This window comes from Cetorhinus maximus, chromosome 31, assembly GCF_964194155.1.
Source record: "Cetorhinus maximus chromosome 31, sCetMax3.hap1.1, whole genome shotgun sequence".
Taxonomy (NCBI): Eukaryota; Metazoa; Chordata; class Chondrichthyes; order Lamniformes; family Cetorhinidae; genus Cetorhinus; species Cetorhinus maximus.
This window is the reverse complement of record NC_135909.1, coordinates 6,089,635-6,111,026: the sequence shown is the minus strand read 5'-3', so window position 1 is coordinate 6,111,026 and position 21,392 is coordinate 6,089,635. Positions and strand designations below refer to the sequence as shown.

Sequence of the window (21,392 nt, the reverse complement as noted above, 5' to 3'; positions counted from 1 at the left end):
GGGGACAAGCAGGAAAGTGGAGTTATTGACTGGCGGAGCAGGCTCGAGGGGCTGAATGGCCTCCTCCTCCTATTTCTCATGTGACATGTCCTCGGATCGTCAAAGATGCAATTTCTTTCAAAAACGAACGTGGAATGCACGCAGTTAGTGTGCAGTCCAGCTTTACAGTTGTAGAACAAGACAACACAGAAGGAGGCCATTTGGCCCATTGCATCTGTGCTGGCCCCTCCGAAGAGCAATCCAGTTAGTTCCCTGCTCTATCCCCATATCCCTGTAATATTTTCCTCCTTGAGTATTTATCCATTCCCCTTTTGGAGACTACCATTGACTCTGTGTCCACCCGCCATGCGGCAGTGCATACCAAATCATTACCACTCTTTGTGTAAAAACATTTCCCCTCATGTTGCCTCTGGTTCCTTTTTCCAATAACCTGTGTTCCTCTGATCATCGACCCTCCAACCATTGGAAACAGTTTCTCTTTATTTACTCTAAAGTCATGAAGGGTTTAAACAAACACCCCCCCCATCAAATCTCCTCTTGGCCTTCACTGCTGTAAGGCAAACAACCCCCAGATTCTCCAGTCTCTACATGGAACTGTAATCGTGGAACCATTCTAGTGAATCTCTTCTGTACCCCCCCTCCAAAGTCTTCACGTCCTTCCGAAAGTGTGCTGGCTAGAATCAGCTTGGTGCTTATCCCAGAGCACTTGTGGTGGTGGGTTAGAGGATGATGGCGAGGGGTGTTTCTCGTATTATGACCCTCTCCTCTTGCAGATGCTGGCTCTTGTTGGGGCACGGGTCCCACTGACACCAGCCGCCCTCCAGTCTGGCACTCAAGCGACTATTCCCCACATGTTGTGTCCTCCAATCCCCAGCTACCGGTGCTGAATGTCTGTGGGGTGTTCAACTATGCGGAGTGGGGGGGGTTTCTCAGTGACTGTACATATCGTTGCTGGGTGATCCAATACTGGGGGACTGAGGACCCAGTCAGTTCCTAGCTGATCATGTACTCGGTATGGGGCAGTGACTGCCCTCAGGGGTCCTTGCTGGTTGATGCTGCTCAGTCTGCTCAGCATAAACTTATCTGACGGTGATCTTTACCCGGTAAGATTACTTGGGGAGCTGAGGAGAGGGTTTTCGTCTCTGCAGCATTGCAGTGATTGCCTTCATATGTTTGTCTTGTAGCTGACGATTAAGGCCTTTCATGTACGGCCAGAATCTGGGCTTGGCGGTCCTGAATGCTGCCTACGAGTCTCCCTCATGCCACTTCGCCTCAACATTGACCAGGTTAGTAACTGAACCATACTGAAAATCTCTCGCGCTCTCTCTCCCCTTCTATCTCTCTCTCTCTCCCCTTCTATCTCTCTCTCTCCCCCCTTCTATCTCTCCCTCTCCCCCCTTCAATCTCTCTCTCTCCCCCTTCTATCTCTCTCCCCCTTCTATCTCTCTCCCCACTTCTATCTCTCTCCCCCCTTCTATCTCTCTCTCTCCCCTCTTCTATCTCTCTCTCTCCCCCTTCTATCTCTCTCTCTCCTCCCTTCTATCTCTCTCTCTCCCCCTTCTATCTCTCTCCCCACTTCTATCTCTCTCTCTCCCCCTTCTATCTCTCTCTCTTCCCCCTTCTATCTCTCTCCCCCTTCTATCTCTCTCTCTCCCCTTCTATCTCTCTCTCTTCCCCCTTCTATCTCTCTCTCTTCCCCCTTCTATCTCTCTCTCTCCCCCCTTCTATCTCTCTCTCTCCCCCCTTCTATCTCTCTCTCTCCCCTCTTCTATCTCTCTCTCTCTCCCCTTCTATCTCTCTCTCCCTCCCCTTCTATCTCTCTCTCTCCCCCCTTCTATCTCTCTCCCCCCTTCTCTCTCTCTCTCTCTATCTATCTATCTATCTATCTTACCATCGCTCCTTCGCACTATGCTGTATTTCCCCTGCTCTCCGTTAACCTATATTTCATCCTCTAATTTACTCCATCTCTACCCTTAACTTCACTCGGTCTCTCCGTCACCACCAAACCATCTTATTGGAAGTTTGTGCAGCTATGAAGCAGAGTCCTTTTGGCTGGTTTGATTGGGCCCCCTCCCTGATACCTTAAATTGGGGCGAATGCTCCTTCCCCGTCCCCTTCTCGCGCCCGGTAACTCCTCTTGTGCTGGGCGTCTGCTGTGTTCACCTTCTTATCCGTCACTCCCTAGGATGCCTTATTCTTCCTGAAGGATTTCTTCACAAGCTTTGCCACTGGAATCAATCCCGTTGTTCCTGTTGAAACTGCGGCAGAAGGTAGGAACGTCGGGAAGTCAGCACTGTATCAGTGATGAGGTTAATAGCGTTGTAATGGGGTCAAAGTGATGCAATAGATTCAGTAATGCGGGAGTGCTGCACTGTCAAAGGTGCCACCTTTCGGGTGAGATGCTGAAACTGGGATCAACCACATTACCCCCGCCGCCACCCTACCTGCCCTCTAAGGTGGATGTGCAGGTCCAAAGACCACTATTGGGAGAAGAGCAAGGGGAGTTCTCCCCGGTGCCCCGGTCAATATTTATCCTTCAGCCAGCATCATATCAAAACAGATTATCTGTTCAGTCGGCTCACTTGCTATTTGTGGGGTCTTGCTGTGCTTCCATGTTTGCTAACCCAACAGTGGTGGTCCTTTGGGAAGAAATAGGAGCAGGCGGCCCCTCGAGCCTGCTCTGCCATTCAATAAGATCAGGGCTGACCTGATCTTGGCCTCAACTCCCACCTTCCTGCTCTAATCCTTGACTCCCTTAGCGATTGATCAATTTTGGACACTCTCTTGAATGTACTCAGTGACTGCGATTCTGAGGCTGAGATTTCCAAAGGTTCCAACCCTTGAAGAAATAGCTCCTCGCCTCAGTCTTAAACGGCTGACCTCTTACTCTTTGAGAGCTAGTCCTGAGGACGTGAAAGGCGCCCTGCGAGTGCAGGGTTCGCTCGCCCATAACTGCCTAGCCTGGCATCTCCAGGGGCCCCTCCCCGCTTCGCTACTAACCCGTGCCTTTCTCACTGTCGATTGCAGCCAAGCCCGACCCCAGCCAGAGAGCAAGCGGAGCTGTCGACGCCGACTCCACCGGCGGGGACGCCGACGCTGGCCAGAGTCTGCCCGAGATGACCGCCTCGATGGAGACGACCTTCAGCGAGCAGAGCTCCTCGTCCACAGCCTCCTCTTCCTCCGAGCAGCCAATCTATTTCAGGTACAGTGCTGAGCCCGGGGCACCCTCCCACACCGCGCCCTGGGCTGGATGGTTCTCTTGTTGTTTTCACAGAGCTTTGGATTACAGAAGAATGCCTGTGTTGGCTTTCTGAAAGAGCAACCCAGTTAACTCTGCCTGCCCCTGCCCTTTCCCCATAGCCCTGCATTAATAACCCCCTTTCCAAGTATTTATCTAATTGTCTTTTGAAAGTCCCTGTTGAATCTGCTTCCACCGCCCAGTTCCAGATTACAACAACTTGCTGTGTAAAAAGTCCAGTTCTCCTCAGCCCCTCCCTCCCATTTCTTTTGCCGGTTATCTTAAATCTCTATCCCCCAGTTACCCGACGTTGAAAAGAATTTCTCCTTATTTACTCCTGTCAGAACCCTTCATGATTTTAAACGCCTCTATTAAACCTCCTCCAAACCTTCTCTGCTCTGAAGAGACCAGCCACAGCTTCTCTTGCCTCTCCACACAGTTGAAGTCTGTTGTCCCTGGTACCGTTCTGGTAAACCTCTGCACCCTCCCCAAGGCCCTGACCTCCTTATTAAAGTGCGGTGGCCAGAATTGGGCGCAGTTCCCCAGCGGGGGCTGAACCTTTGACCCATAGCTTCCTACAGTGTAACTGAGACGGATTTCCTGATGGACTGCACTTCCCCATTTCTTCCACATCTGTGTTCGGTGAATGTGCAGATGATTAGCTAATGAAGCCAGGGATGGCACAGAGCCCCACACCATGAGCCAACCTCCCCTTCCAAACTTCCACAGCCTATGTTTGGACATTGGAAAGGCCGATGGGCCCGGAGGACATTAGATGGTGTAGCTGTTCAAAATGCCTAGCTCCCTGTTGCCCTGTCCTCTCTTTGGCTGCTGCACTCTCCTTTCCCTCCCCGTGTGCACCAGCATCCCCAAAGAAGCCATGTGGTGTCTCCTCCTGGACGCCATTGTGCCGAGATCGGACACTTCAATCCCTTGATCTCCCCCACCCCCCAAACTTTGGCTGGCTGGCTGTTATTCTACAGAAGATGAAGTAATCTTGCGCGCGCAGGGCATTAGGTGGAGCAGAAAGGACGTGTGTTATAACAGACCATCTCTCTCTGTATGACAGGGAATTTCGATTTACCTCAGAAGTACCAATCTGGTTGGACTATCATGGAAAGCATGTAACCATGGATCAAGTGAGTGACTTGAGGGGGGGGTGCATATTTAGTCCATATACTAATTTCTCCCACTCACCCTGTCTGAATGTATTTTGCTATACATGTCCTTTCTTAGCTTGAAGGTGCTGACTCCTATTGGGGTGTAGTTCCTTGATTTCCAGCTACTCTCCTAAAGGTGTGATGGTCTAGTGGTTATTTAAGCAATGCACTAGAGCAAACAGTCTATAGAGTCTATTTAAAGAGTGCATTACAGCACAGTCTACACCGTTTATTTAAACAACGCATTGCAGCACAGTCTACAGAGTCTATTTAAACAGGATATTACAGCAAACAGTCTAGAGTCTATTTAAACAGCGCACAACAGCCAACAGTCCACAGAGTCTATTTAAGCAGCACACTACAACAAACAGTCTGCAGAGTCTATTTAAGCAGCACACTACAACAAACAGTCTGCAGCGTCTATTTAAGCAGCACACTACAACAAACAGTCTGCAGAGTCTATTTAGGCAGCACACTACAACCAACAGTCTGCAGAGTCTATTACAGCACTGACCACAGAATCCCACAGTGCAGTAATCCAGGAATTTGATCTAATAATCCAGAGAATGCAAGTTCAAATCCCACCTTGGGTAGTTTGAAAATAACTTGGTCTCAGCGCTAGTGGCTGTGAAGCTGTTGGATTGTCCTAAAGACCTAACTAAATTTCCCTTTAGGGAAGGAAACCCTGTCGTTCTTACCCAGCCTGGGACTACATGTGACTCGAGTCCCACACCAATGTGGTTAACACCAACTGTGCTCGACAGTGGTGTGCAAATCCCCCTCGGCTGTATCAAACCACTGCCAGCACCTTCTCGGTGAAACTAGGGACAGGCAGCAAAGGACAATGAACGTCACCCACACCCTGAAAATGAATTTTAATGGAAAGTTAACCCAGGTGGCCATTCTTCGACGAGTTTAAGGATATTCAGCTTTGGAAGGCATCGCAGCTCAGCAACAATCTTTCAAGCACTGGATGGGGATCAGGAGCGTGAATCCTGGTTGGTTTATTTTCTCCCCCCACCCCAATCCAGAATACCAATCCCGTTTGTCATAGCCCCACCCCCTCCCCACCGACTGCTCCCTGCCTTGGTTGGCCGAGCCTGACACAAGCTGATGGGCGGGGGTAGGGCTGGGTGTTTCCCAGGGCAGCCCACTTAACCTGCCAGGCCATTGGTCAGGCTGCGAACTCAACACTAAAAATCAAAGCCAAATGCTGCAGATGCCGGAGACCTGAAACAAAAACAGAAAACGCTGGAGAAACTCAGCAGGTCTGTGGCGAGAGAAACAGAGTTAACGTTTCGAGTCCAGCACGACTCTCCTTCGGAGTTCTGAAGAAGAGTCGTGCGGACTCAAAACGTTAACCCTGTCCCTCTCTCCACAGATGCTGCCAGACCTGCTGAGTTTTTCCAGCATTTTCTGTTCCTGTTTTACGCAAGCTCCATCACCTTGACTGGCGCCCAATGTGTATGGCTGCACAGAGTGACCCCGCTATTCCCGAGCAGAACAGAGACGACTGCTGCCCCTGACTTTGGAATGACCTCGCGCGCACAGTGTGTATGTAGTTACCCACTGCCTTGTGCTGGAGGAATCACCCTGCTTTTGTAGCAAGACGTCGTTGTTGTTGTCCCGACCGTGAGTTTTGTTCTGTTGGCTCTGTAGACTGTTGCCACGGTATTTTATGATCCTGGACCAGACTCCCCAAGTTTTTGGTAAGATCTGGTTAGGGACCAATAACGGTTTTGTTTAAAGTGAACAAAGTTTGAGATTCAAGACCCTTGCTCAGTGAATAAAGCCGCAATATTCTACAGGTTCTGAACAAGCAAGAATAAACTTTACCATATAAGGGCAAGAAAGATAAAACAATTTACAACACCTATCTCACACCCTTAACACTCAGGGTTATGAATGAGGCACGTGTGAATTAACAGGCAAGCTGTGGTCGAGCACACCTCACTGCCCACTAAATGGCAAATGTGACCAAGGCAGGGCCCATGGATTTCCCAACAACCCTGCCAGAGGTCAGTGAACACCGTGAGCCAACCGATCTCACTGAAGCTCTGTCCCTCTCCGAGTCTTCACCTTCGGAGCTATAACCTGTAAAATTCCCTCCAGAAGTTGTTCCGACACAGACGGCGTCAACGATGGCCCACCTCGCAGCGTTTCAGTTTTGTCGCCTTGAGACCCTGTTCCCCTGGATCCCCGAATCTGCACTCCAGCACCAACTCACAACAGCCCATTGGCCGCGCCAAGCAGAACGCTACTGCTCCAAAGGAGCGCCCCCCCCCTGCCCAGCGGCCTGCAGCATGGGGGTCACCGACCTCCTGCTGTCTCCCTGGTTCTTCAGGGCTTCTAGCTGAGCCTCCTTCACTCGCCAGGGCTCCCCTGAGCCCCCTTCACTTAAAATCTGCTAACTGCAACCCTTTTTCTGCTCAGAGCCTGTTTCTCTGCTCCTCTTTTTTTTTTCTCCTTAACTGGGACCTTCCCCCTGTCCCCTGCCTGCAATGGCATCCTGCTCCCTGTCGCATGGCGCCATTTTCTTCCTTTTTGCGCAGTCACGCAGGGCCTATCCTCGGCCCGTGCTGAATTGCACACGCGCAGCCCGCTCGCGTTCTGCACATGGGCGGAAACTCCGAGAGTCTGTTGAGACTTGGAGCTCGTGGCCGCTACTCTCGATGAGAAGGTAAGCTGGCTTTCATAAAAAGTGCACTATTTAAACAGACTCTGTGGACTGTTTGCGGTAGTCGCTATTTATTTAGACTCTGGAGTAGTGCTGTGTTTAAATAAACTCCGTAGACTGTACTGTCATGTGCTGTTTAAATAAACTCTAGGCTGTTTTCTGTAGTGCGCTGTTTAAATAGACTCTGTAGACTGTTGTAGTTTGCTATTTAAATAGGCTCTTGACTGCTGTAGTGCTCTACAGTCTACAGAGACTGTAGACTGGCATAATGTGTACTTTAAATAGACTGGACTGTCTGTTGTGATGCGCTGTTCAAATAGACTTTAGACTATTTGCTATAATCCGCTGTTTAAATTGACTCTGTTTGTTGTAGTGCACTGCTTAAGTAGACTCTGTAGACTGCTGTAGTGCACTATTTAAATACTCAATAGGCTGTTTGCTGTAGTGTGCTGCTTACAGAGACTGTGTGGACTCTGTTATATTTATATATATATATATATATATATATATATGTGCTGTTTAAATAGACTCTCGATGGTTTTCTGTGGTATGCTGCAGTATTAGCTGTAAAGTGGTCTGTTAGCTGTGAGTGCCATCGTAAGCACTGCCTGCTTCAATCTCATTGACTGACACGCTGGTCTCAATAGCTACTCTGCCGCTTTTTACTGTGCTTTGGATGACATGGTCCAGTTGATGTTGTTGCAGAGCAGTCAGTACGTTTCCATCCTACAAGACTGAGCATGTGTTTCCCTCACCCATAGGGTACGTTTGCTGGTATACTCATAGGACTCGCCCAGCTCAACTGCTCTGAACTGAAGCTGAAGAGACTGTGCTGTAGACATGGGTAAGTCACAGTCAGGAAACAGGCCTGGGATCAGTGCAGACCGTTCCTCTTACTTCTTGGGGATCCTGACTTTTATTGTGCTGAGTACAGTGTCATAAATCCAGGCACCATCGATAAGACCAATATTGTTTGTCATTTTTACACAGCCCACGTACCCAGCCACCTAAAGTTGGATTGCCCCAGATGGACGTGAGACACAGTTCCAATAAGGAATCCCTCAGGCCAACCCCACTCACTCCCATTGTACACAATCCCAACGGACTCAAACCCCTTCCCATGCACTCCCATTGTATACAAACCCAATAGACCTTTGCTCTGCATCTAACTTGTGTAGAGGGAGTTTTACTCTGTATCTAACCCCGTGCTGTAACTGTCCTGGGAGTGTTTGATAGGGACAGTGTAGAGGGAGCTTTACTCTGTATCTAACCCTGTGCTGTACCTGTCCTGGGAGTGTTTGATGGAGACAGTGTAGAGGGAGCTTTACTCTGTATCTAACCCCGTACTGTACTTGTTCTGGGAGTGTTTGATGGGGACAGTGTAGAGGGAGCTTTACTCTGTATCTAACCCCATGCTGTACCTGCCCTGGGAGTGTTTGATGGGGACAGTGTAGAGGGAGCTTTACTCTGTATCTAACCCCGTGCTGTACCTGTCCTGGGAGTGTTTGATGGGGACAGTGTAGAGGGAGCTTTACTCTGTATGTAAACCCGTGCTGTACCTGTCCTGGGAGTGTTTGATGCTGACACTATGTGACTGAACTGGATCATGTCTCATTCCTGAGCATGAATGTCCTACGCTGGATGATGCAGAAAAGCTCACTCTGTGGAACTGTAAGCCTGCTTATTTTCCAGGAATTTGTTGTGCGTCTCTGGGCAGTGAGCCTCGGACTTTATGTCCTTTGCATCTCCCAAAAGAAAATCATTATGAAACTAATGAAATGTCAGCTGAGGCGATCCAAGAAATGTTTTTCCGCCGACTCTGTGTCTAAGCCAACATCAGCCGAAAGGGCATCTTTGTTGGTGTTTAGTCTTGCACTGTTCTCAGATCGAGAACTCAGTCACACTGCGGTTATTGTACAGAAGCTGGTACCGGCTTGAGAACAGCAACAAGGTCAACTGTTCATCCGACAATGAGCCCCTCTTTCCAGAGCCTGCACGCACCAGACAGCCAGTGCTGCGTTGTTATGACCATAGAATTGTGCAGCGCAGAGGGAGACCATTCGGCCTATCGATCCTCTGCTGGCTCTCTGAAAGAGCCATCCAGTTATTTCCCCTGTAAACTATTTATCATAATTTTCACTTGACAGTGAAGCTGCCTTTTCAGACAACGCATTTTCAGGTCACTGTGTTTAAAAATTTCTCCCCACCTCCCTCCCCTGGTTCTTTTGCCGATTCTCTTCAATCTATGTCCCTCTGGTTACTGGACCCCCCTGCCACTGGAAACAGTTTCCCCTTATTTCCTCTATCCAAACCCTCTATTAAATCTCGCTGGGACTTTGCTGTTCTGAGGGGAATGATCTCAGCTTTGCTAGTCTACCTGCGTGATTGAAGTATTTGTATAAAATGGGCTACATACAATGTTTGATCAGAATGGAGGTGGAGGCATCAAACACACCTAGAGACAGCACTGCTGTAAGTTTCTGGGATTGATGACAGGTAAGACAATTTGTATGATCTAACTATCCTCCACTGACTGTATTTTGGTGAATAAGTAATCCTGCTTTTGTTGGGAGAAGTTGCTGCCGTCTCGGTCGTGAGTTCTGTTTGCTGTAGTTCGTAGAGACTCGCTGTGAAACAAGAGACCCCTTGCCGTATGCCGCAACCATTGGACGGCACGGCGATGTCGGTAATCGCTACGCACAAAATAACCGTACCCTGTTGTTGTAACTTCCACAGCCTGCTGGGGGTGGACAAAGTGATCAACTACGCCTTGAACGAGTGGCTGAATGATATCAGGAAGAACCAACTCCCGGGCATTCTCGGAGGCGTGGGGCCCATGCATTCTGTGGTACAGCTGTGTAAGTAGCAGGCGCCTGGCGGAGCTGGTTCGATTGACACGCGCCCCCTCCCTTTCCCACCATTGGATACAGAAGCCCTCGGGCTCCCTGCTGCTGAGGGCATTTTAGCGTATACTTTACCCTCAGAGTCACTGAAATACCTCATTTACAAACCGCTCTCATCCTCCCCCATGTTAATTCCCCCCCCCCTGCCGCCGCCCCATACCAGCTGTAAAGTGCAACCTGGGGAGGCTGACGAGGCCTTCTGTAGTCGAATAACTTGGCAGCGCTCAACGTCCAGGATTGTCGGTGGGAGACAGCCACGTGGACAAGGTGCTAGAGGAGTGCTGCAGGCTTTGGAGCCTGTATATCAGCGAGACTCAGTTACTGCAGGAATGGTAGAGATGGCAGGGGGAGAATTATCATAGAGGAAGATGAGAAGGATTGTAAATGAGGCATTTCAGTAACACTAATTGAGGGTAAAATATCCATTAAATAATGTAAGCGGAATTAAGTTGCCTCAAATATTTATTCATGTTGTAGAGTTTTCCACTGTTAAGATTCACAGGACTAATTGGAAAACCCCAAACGTTTCACTACATTGGAATCAGAAACACCCATTTCTCAAAGTTCCATTGGGGGAGTGCAAGTTAATAATCTCCCTTACCGTCTCTGAGCACTGTTAATTTGCTTACACTTCATTTCGCAGTTAATCAAGTCCGTTGTTGTAGGGTGTTTACACCGCTAGGGTATAAGCCCAAATCACAGGAACCTGCACTGCAAGTTGGCCCTGATACCAGTCTCTCTCGCTCAGGCTATGGGTTGGCTGGAGTGGAAAAGACCCCATTGCATTCTTCAGAGGATAGGACTGAGTCACCTTGATGGGACAGTGTAGTGTTTAATGGGGAGAGTGCAGAGGGAGCTTTACTCTGTATCTAACCCTGTGCTGTACCTGCCCTGGGAGTGTTTGATGGGGACAGTGTAGAGGGAGCTTTACTCTGTATCTAACCCCGTGTTGTACCTGACCTGGGAGTGTTTGATGGGGACAGTGTAGAGGGAGCTTTACTCTGTATCTAACCCCGTGCTGTACCTGTCCTGGGAGTGTTTGATGGGGACAGTGTAGAGGGAGCTTTACTCTGTACCTAACCCCGTGCTGTACCTGTCCTGGGAGCGCTTGATGGGGACAGTGTAGAGGGAGCTTTACTCTGTATCTAACCCCGTGCTGTACCTGTCCTGGGAGTGTTTGATGGGGACGGTGTAGAGGGAGCTTTACTCTGTATCTAACCCCGTGCTGTACCTGTCCTGGGAGTGTTTGATGGGGACAGTGTAGAGGGAGCTTTACTCTGTATCTAACCCCGTGCTGTACCTGTCCTGGGAGTGTTTGATGGGGACAGTGTAGAGGGAGCTTTACTCTGTATCTAACTCAGTGCTGTACCTGACCTGGGAGTGTTTGATGGGGACAGTGTAGAGGGAGCTTTACTCTGTATCTAACCCCGTGCTGTACCTGTCCTGGGAGTGTTTGATGAGGACAGTGTGGAGGGAGCTTTACTCTGTATCTAACCCCGTGCTGTACCTGTCCTGGGAGTGTTTGATGAGGACAGTGTAGAGGGAGCTTTACTCTGTATCTAACCCCGTGCTGTACCTGTCCTGGGAGTGTTTGATGAGGACAGTGTAGAGGGAGCTGCATCATGTTATCTGATTCAGGAGAACTTTGCCCTCTGTTTATCACCTGCTGTATCAGGCAGCAGTGCCGTGGGTAACCGTTCCCTCTGCTTCCCCCAGTTCACGGACTCAGGGATCTCTTCTGGCTGCCAATCGAACAGTACCGGAAGGATGGACGGATTATCCGGGGGCTGCAGCGGGGGGCTGCGTCCTTCGGGACCTCCACTGCCTCCGCAGCCCTGGAGCTGAGCAACCGACTGGTGCAGGCGATTCAGGTAAAGCTGTGCGCAGCGCACGGGGTCGAATAGCTTTGTCGCTCAATTCAGTCCGCTTGCGAGAATTTGTGCCACAAACACGTTGGTGCTGCCAGGGACTAACTTGGAAATTTCATCAGTCGGTGTATTTCTGAGTCACGTTGATCAAGGTTCTTGGTCTCTTTGATACCCCAGGGTTGGGAAGGGGCGAGAGGACCCAGGAGCGCTGTTCCTGATCAACGCCCAGTGATCCCCATAAGGTGCATGCATGGATTTGGCTGGTTAGGGGGAGATAGTCAAATATTTCAGCATAGTCACGCTGTTGAGTCACAGGTGCAGCATGTGCCACCTGGGCAACAGGGTGCGAGCACACGTGAGACCTGTAGCACAGTAAGAGCCCGTACTTTCACCAGAGGGAGCTGAAAACCTGGCCCTGTGCTGCAACCCTTTAATCCACCCATGTCCAGACGCAATTCCATCTAATTCACAAGCATTTCACGGAGTTAGTTAACAGGGGCAGACCGTTTGCACACAACAAGTTCACATAACGATCTGATCGTTTTTTTTTTGTCCGATTCGCTCGTGGGACCTGGGCGCCTCTGGCCGGGCCCAGCATTTATTGCCCATCCCTCATTGCCCCCCTTGAGAAGGTGGTGGTGAGCGGCCGCCTTGAACCGCTGCAGCCCCTGTGGCATAGGTACGCCCGCAGTGCTGTTAGGGAGGGAGTTCTACGGTTTTGACCCAGCGGCAGTGGTAAAAGTTCCAATCCAGGATTGATGCGTGACTTGACGAGATAATGTGTTTCCATGATGTTGGTTGAGGGATAAATGTTGGTTGCAGGACACCGGGGGGCCCTCACCCGCTCTCCCTCCAGTAGTGGCTGTGGGATCTTTGGAGAGAGCAGACGGTTTAGCATCTTGTCTGGAAGGTGGCAACTCTGACAGTGCAGTGCTCCCTCAGCACTGACCCTGGGAACACTGGCCTTGATTCAGGGCAATTTTTTCTCTGGAGTGGGGCTTCTGACTCAGCGATGAGAGAGAGACACAACGTAGAGAGTAAGGAAATGTGGAACGTGGTCATGACCAGAAACCTCCGTTCGGAGGTGAGAGTTTAGAAACTGGGGCTGCTTTCTTAAGAACATCAGAAATAAGAACAGGAGAGGACCATTCATCCCACTGAACTGCTCCGTCATTCAATAAGATCATGGCTGATCTGATTGTGGCCTTAACTCCACTTTCCTGCCTGTCCCCCCATAACCCTTTACTGTCTTGTCAGTCAAAAATCCGTCTAACTCAGCCTTGAATATATTCAATAACCCGGCCTCCACTGCTCTCTGGGGGAGAGAATTCCACAGACTAACGACCCTCTGAGAGGGGAAATTCCTCCTCATCCCCGTCTTAAAGGGGAGACCCCTTATTTTGAAACTGTACCCCCTAGTTCTAGATTCCCCCATGAGAGGGAAACATCCTCTCAGCATCCACCCTGTCAAGACCCTTCAGAATCTTCCATGTTTCAGTAAGATCACCTCTCATTCTTCTGAACTGCAATGAGTATGGGCCCAGACTGCTCAACCTTTCCTGAGACAAACCCCTTCATCCCAGGAATCAGCCAAGTGAACCTTCTCTGAACTGCTTCCAATGCAAGTATACCCCTCCCTAAGTATGGTGACTAAACTGTACGCAGTACTCCAGGCTCATCAATGCCCTGTGCAGTTGTAGCAAGCCTTCCCAATTTTATATTCGACCCCCCACCCCTTGCTATAAAGGCCAACTTGCTAACTTTTTGTGATTCGTGTACAAAGACACCCAGACCCCTGGATAAAGTTAAGTGGTGGTCTAATGGAGGCATTGAAATTTGGGAGTGGTTTTTAAGAGGTGCGTTGCGAAGGACTGTTTGTACCGGTTGGTGACTGGTTAACCAAAGGGAATCTAGGGGTAAGGGGGGATTGGGAGAAATTATTTATGCAGATGGTTGTCAAAGCAGAGATTGCCCAACCAGAAACAGTGGTGGAAGAGGAATATAACATGAGGATTATATCTAAAACACATACAATTTAAAGTGTATGGGGCAAGAGGTTGAAACTATAGAGAGTGCTCTTTCAGACAGAGGGCAGAACGACGATGGGCCAAATGGCCTCCTGTGCTACAATTCTTTAATGTAACTTGGTTAATTCTAGCCCATGCCTGCCCATCGAGCGCCTGTTGTGTGACTGGAAAAGCAACGATTAGGCTCGCTATCCGGTTCCAGATAATGCAGGCGATCCGGGTCCTGTGCCCTCTTCCACCCGCTCCTAAACACGACTTTCTGTCAACAGGCCACTGCGGAGACTGTTTACGACATCCTGTCCCCGACTCCGCCGGTGACCAAGGCGATTGTGGACAAGAGGTACCTGAAGAAGTACAAGAGGGTGCAGCAGCCAGCGGACCTGCGCGAGGGAGTTGCCAAAGCTTACGACACAGTTCGAGAGGTAATGTGCAGTGAAGGGGGGGGGGGGGTGTGTGTGTGCGCGTGCACATGTGTGTGTGCGTGCACATGTGTGTGTGCGTGCACATGTGTGTGTGCGTGCACGTGTGTGTGTGCGTGCACGTGTGTGTGTGTGCGTGCACGTGTGTGTGTGTGCGTGCACGTGTGTGTGTGTGCGTGCACGTGTGTGTGTGTGCGTGCACGTGTGTGTGTGCACGTGTGTGTGTGCGTGCACATTGTGTGTGTGCGTGCACGTGTGTGTGTGCGTGCATATGTGTGTGTGTGCATGTGCACATCCGTGTCTCTCTACTGCAGGGGGTCAGATTTACAGCTGTATGTTCGCAGCTCATACAAGAATGACACCAGGGAGGCTATAACTGTCAGGAAAGATTGACCAGACTGGGGCTCATTTCTCTAGAAAAGAGTAGGCTGAGGAGTGACCTGATAGAGGGAATAGTTCACCCCTTAATTTTCTATACTTGAGGGACCCTGCCTCTACACTCTATGGGGAAGGGCATCCCATTGACTCACGACCCTCTGAGAGAAAAAAATTCTCCTCATCTCCGTCTTAAATGGGAGACCCCCTTATTTTTAAACTATGCCCTCTAGTTCTAGCCTCTCCCACAAGGGGAAACATCCTCTCCGGGTTTTATACATATATGTATGGATGTGCCTGTCAGTGGTCCTTTCCCATATACTCGAGAGTTGAGCATCTGTAGCTGTTGTCCTGTAATATTCTCATATAGAAACATAAACGCAGGAACAGGAGAGAGGTCGTTCAGCCCCTCGAACCTGCTCTGCCCATCTCTTCGATCGTGGCTGACCTGTATCTTCACTGCGTCTCTTTGCGTCTTTGACCCTCTTTCCTTGGGCAGGGGTATTGAGGGATATGGAACCCGAGAAGCTGGGAAATGTTTCTTCACCCACGGGCTGGTAGGAGAGCGGAACTCTCTCCCAGGAAAAGCAACTCGCTCAGTTAGTAATCGTGAACCTGAGACCCTCAGAGGTTTGCTGGCCAAGGATACCAAAGGGTGGGGCGGATGGAGCTAGAATTCAAATCAGGTGTGATATTGAACGGCGTGACGGAACAGGCTCGAGGGGCAGAATGGTCGCCCCCCTGTACCACGCCGAGCCGATTTGCTAACCTCTGCGTTTTTCTTTTGTTCTTGCCTTCCCCTACCTGTTCCAGGGCGTAATCGACACGGCCCAGACCATCTGCGATGTGGCCGCGAGGGGGCACGAGCAGAAGGGCATCACCGGGGCAGTGGGCGGCGTCCTGAGGCAAATCCCGCCCACCGTGGTCAAGCCTCTCATCGTGGCCACGGAGGCCACCTCCAACCTGCTCGGGGGGATGCGCAATCAGATCAAGCCGGACGCCCACAAAGAAGACAGCCTGAAGTGGCGGACAGACGAAGGCCAGGAGTAGACGGCCGCCCCCTTCGTCCATTTTGAATTCGCCCCTTTATTTCTTAAAAAAAAACCACAAACAAACTTTAAAAAAAAAAATAATAATAACAATTAAGGAAAGTGCCATCTGCTTCGGCCGAGGTTCAAGCGAACTGCGTTTAAGATTAGCAGCGGGGAGAACGGAACGATGGGATCTCTCCGTGGAGAGTGACTGGCCAGAGGGATGGACGCAGAGAGAGGCCTGGGGAGCAACACCCGGGCGCTCCGCCTTGTCACGGGGCGTGTGACCTCTGAACTGCACAGACTCTTGTCTATCTGGGGGCGCGTGCGTGTGTGCGTATGTGTGTGTGCATGCGTGTGTGTGTGTACGTGTACGAATGTGGCAGGAAGCAGTGGGAGGGGGAGAAAAACATTGGCTACGCTTGGGAAACCTCTCCCCAACTCGCTCCCCACCCCCCTTACACAAGCAAAAAAAAAAGGAACCCCTCTCGGGGTTTCAAAACATTTAATTAATAAAAGCTAATTCTAATTTCTGAATTTTTTCAGGCACTGTTGATTGCACTAGTTGGGAGGCCTCGGCTCGAGCCTTCAGGGTTAGCCCGCCACCCCCCGACCCCACACCTCCCCCCACAGAAGGCGAGGGGTGCCGAAAGCCTCCCTCTATCTCTGTGCCGGCCGTGAGCACCCCACCCCCGCCCCTACGGGCGAATAGCTACCCACGGTCCCCCTGTTGGTACTGAACGGACCAGCTGCAAGGGCAGGCGCGCGCTGGGGGTGGGGGGGGGGGGGGGGGAGATTGAGTCGAGGCTGACGGCGGGGAGACGGCGCTCCCTAGCAGGCTGCGGAGGCTCGTCCCGCCAGAGGAGAGGCGAGTTGCGTTTGCTGCCCGGGGCCCTCCTTGATGACGGCTCTGAGCGCCAGTGGGTCTTTGACTGCAGCCCGGCCTCGAAATCGTTGCCGGGTGGGGCGGTGGGGGGTGGGGGGGTGGAGAATCCGGTCTGTCGATAACGACCTTCGACCTTCCAGCTCCGGTTACCTCGGCCATGCCTCGCGTCGAGATTAGAGACCAGTGCGACGCCCTGTGCAGTCGAATAGCCCATTGGCGATCACCGCTTCAGCTCGCACCTGAAGGACGGCCCCTTCCGGTGAGGGCTGTGTGTGTGTGTGACTGCCACCTCCCCCCCCCCCCCATTAAAATCACGGGGCTTCTAGAAAAGAGGGAAAAACCTGCGGGGGGCGGTTGCGGGGTGAGCTGAACTGTGCAGGGAGAGGGTTTACGGACCCATGTCAGGGGCAATCCCTTCAGTGGCTGTGGTGAAAGGCAGACAGCTTCGGTGTCGCTGCCCCCGCCCCGCTGAACGGCACCCTCCTGTTAATGCCTGGGTGCCGGGGGCTGGTAGGCCTGGGACTCGTGCCAGGCGTTGCCGGCCTTCCCTCACTGACTGTCACTCCTGACTCCCCGAGGCATGGAGCTGCAGACGCTGTTACTCCCTCCCTCCCCGCCGTGTACAGCCTAGTCCCTGCCGTTCTAGGAGGAACCGTGTTAAAATTGGAGCAAGGTGCGGTTGTTGGGGGGTGGGGAGAGAGGGGGCGTGGTCGTGGCTGAGAGGGGAACTGTCTTAACCGTCGGCTTTCCAACCTGGGGCTCAGAGCTGGGTAAAGCAAGGGGAGAGAAATTGCACAGCGGGGGAGACTAAATGCCCTAATCAGCCGGGAAACTGCCCCCTCCCTCCCTCCCTCCACCCCCCCATTGTTGGGCACAGCCCACTCTGAAACAGCGACTGGAAGGAAACAGGATGGCACTGACGGAGACGTGAGTTACAGCGGGCATGTCGGACTCAGTTTCGCAGCGGAGGTCGGGACGCTCTTGCCGATCGGAGGAGCTCTGCGGGAATGCAGCCCTGGCCCCGGCTCACCGCCCCAGCAGTAGATAACTTGCGCTGTCACGGGTAGGTAGCATGACGTTCGATTTTAAAAAAAGCCGGGGGGTGCGGGGAGAGGGGTGGTGGGGTGGTCTGGGCTGCGGGGGGTGGTGGGTGGAAGGAGTGCTGATTTATATTGTAGAGCAGGAGCGACTGGGAGGGTGGGAACGATTGGGGAATTCAAGAAGCAGAGTTTGGGGGGGCGGGGGGTGGGGTTAGGGGGACCCAGGTGTGGAAGCAGAGCTGTTGCCGCCCCACTCTCAGGTTCAGGCCGTGCGAGTCAGCTGAGTCATCCCCAACTCCCTCACGCTCGGGCACCGTATGAGGGCTCGTCTGCCCTCTACGTTCGAACAGCCGTCCATCACTTAGCTCCCGCCGTAATCTGCGTGTGGAGGACGGGCACTCGAGACAAGTTAGCGGAGGCACTGCTTGCCGGGAAAGCAATAGGATGATGTGGGTTTTACTTGAAGCGTTGTCACAAGCGCGTGGCATACGTGTAGAGTGGGCTGTGTACCTGTCTCCTAACTCCTGTCCTAACTGGCACCGAGTCCCGTTCACTTTTCGCTCTGTGCCCAATGACCTACACTGGCCCCTGACCTGGCAACACCGCCATTTTGAAATGCTCGCCCTTCCAAATCCCTCCGTGGCTTCACCCGCTCCCTCTCCCCATAATCTCCAGCTCTGCATCCCTCTGAGATCTCTGCACTCCTCCAATTCTGGGCCCAGATGCATCTCTCCCCCACTGATTTTGATCGCTCCACCGTTGGCGGCCCTGCCTTCAGTTGCCTGGGGCCCAACGCTCTGGAATTCCCTCCCTAAAGCTCTCCGCCCTCCCCCTGCTCTCTCGCTCTCTCTGTCTCTCTTTCTCTCTCGCTCCCTCCCTCTCTCTCTCTCCCCTCCTTGAGATGCTCCTTACAATCAACCTCTTTGACCAAGCTTTTGGTCACCTGACCTCATACTGCCTTATGTGGCTCGGGGTCAAATTTCATCCTACGGTCTCCCTGTGAAATGCCTTGGCACGTTTCATGACATTAAAGGAGCTATATAAATGCAAGTTGAAGTTGGTGGTGGCGGTATGGAGACTATCCAAATCTCAGAGACATTCAGGACCATTTCGAACTAAAATGATAGGAGCTGGGGGTAGGGGGGGGTGGGTGGCGGTGGCTGGGGAAGGGATTAGAATCAAAAACTGAGTGGCATGCTATACAATGTTAACAAAATAGTATATTTTTGAATGTCCTGTAAATTAGCAGCCCATAATTTGGTTCGTTCTTATTAATTTCTACATTAACTCGAAGGAACAATATTTCGCGGATGGGAAAGGCAGAATGAGTTAGACCTACTAGTCCCAGTTTGCTTGGTGAGTTCATTTATAATGCATGTGTGTTTAGAGATTTTTAATTGAAAAGAAATATATATATAGAGATATATATGAGAGAATTTTTAAGGTTTATAAACTTGACGATACCTACCGCTTAATGAACTCCACACCTTATCATCGGGCCTGACGATTCGGAATGGTTGAGGGTCGAGTGAGCTTAATTATATTAAATATCGAGCTCCTGTGTGCACTTTTGCCTGTCATCAATTCCTTCCCTACGCTTAAAAAATGGAAATTTCCTATGTAAACATGTCACAGCGTAATTGCATCCTCCTGCACAGAGGTGGCGCTGCAGTTGTCACCTCCCAACTAGTCCCTGTGAGGATAGAAGTAGAAAAGTTGGGGGTGTGGTGGGGGGATGGCGTGGGGTGATATTTGACCGCAGTTTACGTCACAAGTGCACATTTTCCGACGGGTGGAAAATGTCGCAAAATATCTCCGCCTGGCGGGAGGATCGATGGCGTGGATCTTTTAACCGTTCACTCCAGCCAGAGTTAGACGCAGCAACGGGGTTTTGGGGGAAGAGCTGGGGGGGGGGCCAACGCTTGGAACAGCCTTGGGGTTGGGGAGGGATCTGAACAGTCCCGGTTGCACCCCTGTGTACAGGAGGCCGAGCTACGTTGCAGAGCAATAGGACCGGCACCACGCTACTGCGCCTTTGATTCTTAACGTGGCGCTCAAAACAAAATATGCTTAATCGGTTCATGTCAGCTTCGCTTACACAAAGACAGCAGGCCCCAGGGCGACCTCCGCGCGCTAAGTGCGGTGAAATCCGCTCTGTTCGGCGCGTTTCCAGTTTCACTTACCCTGACGCGCTCGGGTGAAATCTGCAGCCTGTGTGTGTGTGTGCGCGCGCGTCTCTGATGAAGTGGCTGCTCCTGAATGTACTGCTTGCTGGATTTAGTGGGCTCCCAAACGGGTCTGTGTAACGTCGAGCGTTCAGCGCCTCAACTCTTCACCGGAGCCATTAATAATAACTGGGAGTGGCTGCGGCAAAGACGCATCAGAACCTTGCCCCCGCCACTCCCCGATCTCCGCACGCTCGACTCAGACCTAGCCTCGACCTGTACCAAGCCGGTCTTAACCAAGGGCAGCGCACGGGAGCTGGAGTCACCCCCTGCTGACTTTCTGTTTGGCAGGAGGGAGGGGAATTGGCTCCTGATCACGCTTTAAAAAAAAAAGGGTGTGCGCGAGGCACCTGGCGTTGGCGTGAGTGTGATGCCAACTGCAGCCCATAATCCCGCCGCTGGGGCTGGCGCGGCTTTAGAAACAAAAAGGGCACCTGGGCGAGGTGCCAGAGGGCATGTGGAACCCATAGCCCAGTAAGAGTTGGTGCCTTCAGAAGGGTATGGGTGGGCTGAAGTGGGAATATCAAAGGTTCTTCCAAGGAATGTATTGGGCCTGGCTGTACAGTTGATGCTGGTGTGAGCGTGCGAGCTGTCTCTGCTGTTCCCTTGCACACCATTGACAGGCTGCGTGTGTAAACGTGTGTGTGTGTGTGTGTGTGTGTCTGCTGACTGCCCCCCACCCCCCAAATCCACCTGTGTAACATGAGTGTTAATCTGTGCTCATACACTTGTGCAAAAAAAAATGTATAAAAAAACCCCACAACTTATGTAATAATAAAAGATGTTTAAGTGCAATTATTTAAAAAAAGATGTGTCACGGTGTTCGACTCGCTGGTACGTTTTCTTGCTTTTACTGGCAGTGCCGATCATCTTGTCATCTCCCGATTCTTTCCTAGAACCCTACAGCACAGGAGCAGGCCATTCGGCCCATCGTGCCCGTGCTGGCTCTTTGAAACGGCAGTCCGACTCCCTTTCCCACGCCCGTCCCTGCTCTTTCCCCGCTGCCCTGCAAACTTTTCCCCTCAAGGCGTTTAAAGGCGTGGCAAAAACCGTGTGACGTGCTAATGGTTCCGCGGAGGAAGGGGAGATCGAACTCGGTCTCTCCCCCCGCTTTGGAAATAAGCCGACGAGGTTTTTAAAGACGGAAGAACACATTTGCATTTTCCTGATGCCTTTTGCATCTCAGGGACACGCACTGCACTTTGCAGCCAGTTGAGCACTTTTTATTTTTGACAGCTGTAATGTCGGGAACGGGGCAGTCAATTTGCGCACAGCAAGCTCCCACCAACAGCAATGCGATATTGACCAGCTCGCCTGTCTCTTAGTGATGTTGACTGAGGGATAAATATTGGCCTCAGGACACCGGGGAGAACTCCCCCCCGCGCCCCCCCCCCCAATCCCTGCTCTTCCCCCAAGAGTGGCTGTGGCTGTGGGATCTTTCATGCCCTTCCAAAAGGGCAGACAGGCTGTGTGTTTAACATCCTCGATTTAATGTCTCGTCTGAAAGACGACGCCTCTGACAAGTGTGCCAACTTCCCCCAGC

The 21,392-nt window shown here is 51.5% G+C and overlaps 1 protein-coding gene across 1 annotated transcript in view; it reads left to right on the top strand.

Annotated features, from left to right (window-relative positions):
- Nucleotides 1–16,289, top strand: part of atg2a (autophagy related 2A) — a 118,965-nt gene extending 102,676 nt beyond the window's left edge. The window contains exons 34-42 of the mRNA XM_078532993.1: nt 1,185–1,286; nt 2,186–2,270; nt 3,028–3,202; nt 4,308–4,377; nt 7,837–7,919; nt 9,812–9,933; nt 11,695–11,849; nt 14,143–14,295; nt 15,481–16,289. Coding sequence (XP_078389119.1) covers nt 1,185–1,286; nt 2,186–2,270; nt 3,028–3,202; nt 4,308–4,377; nt 7,837–7,919; nt 9,812–9,933; nt 11,695–11,849; nt 14,143–14,295; nt 15,481–15,717 — 1,182 coding nt within the window. The 3' untranslated portion in view covers nt 15,718–16,289. The remainder of the gene's footprint in view (nt 1–1,184; nt 1,287–2,185; nt 2,271–3,027; nt 3,203–4,307; nt 4,378–7,836; nt 7,920–9,811; nt 9,934–11,694; nt 11,850–14,142; nt 14,296–15,480) is intronic.
- The last annotated feature ends 5,103 nt before the right edge of the window (nt 16,290–21,392 follow it).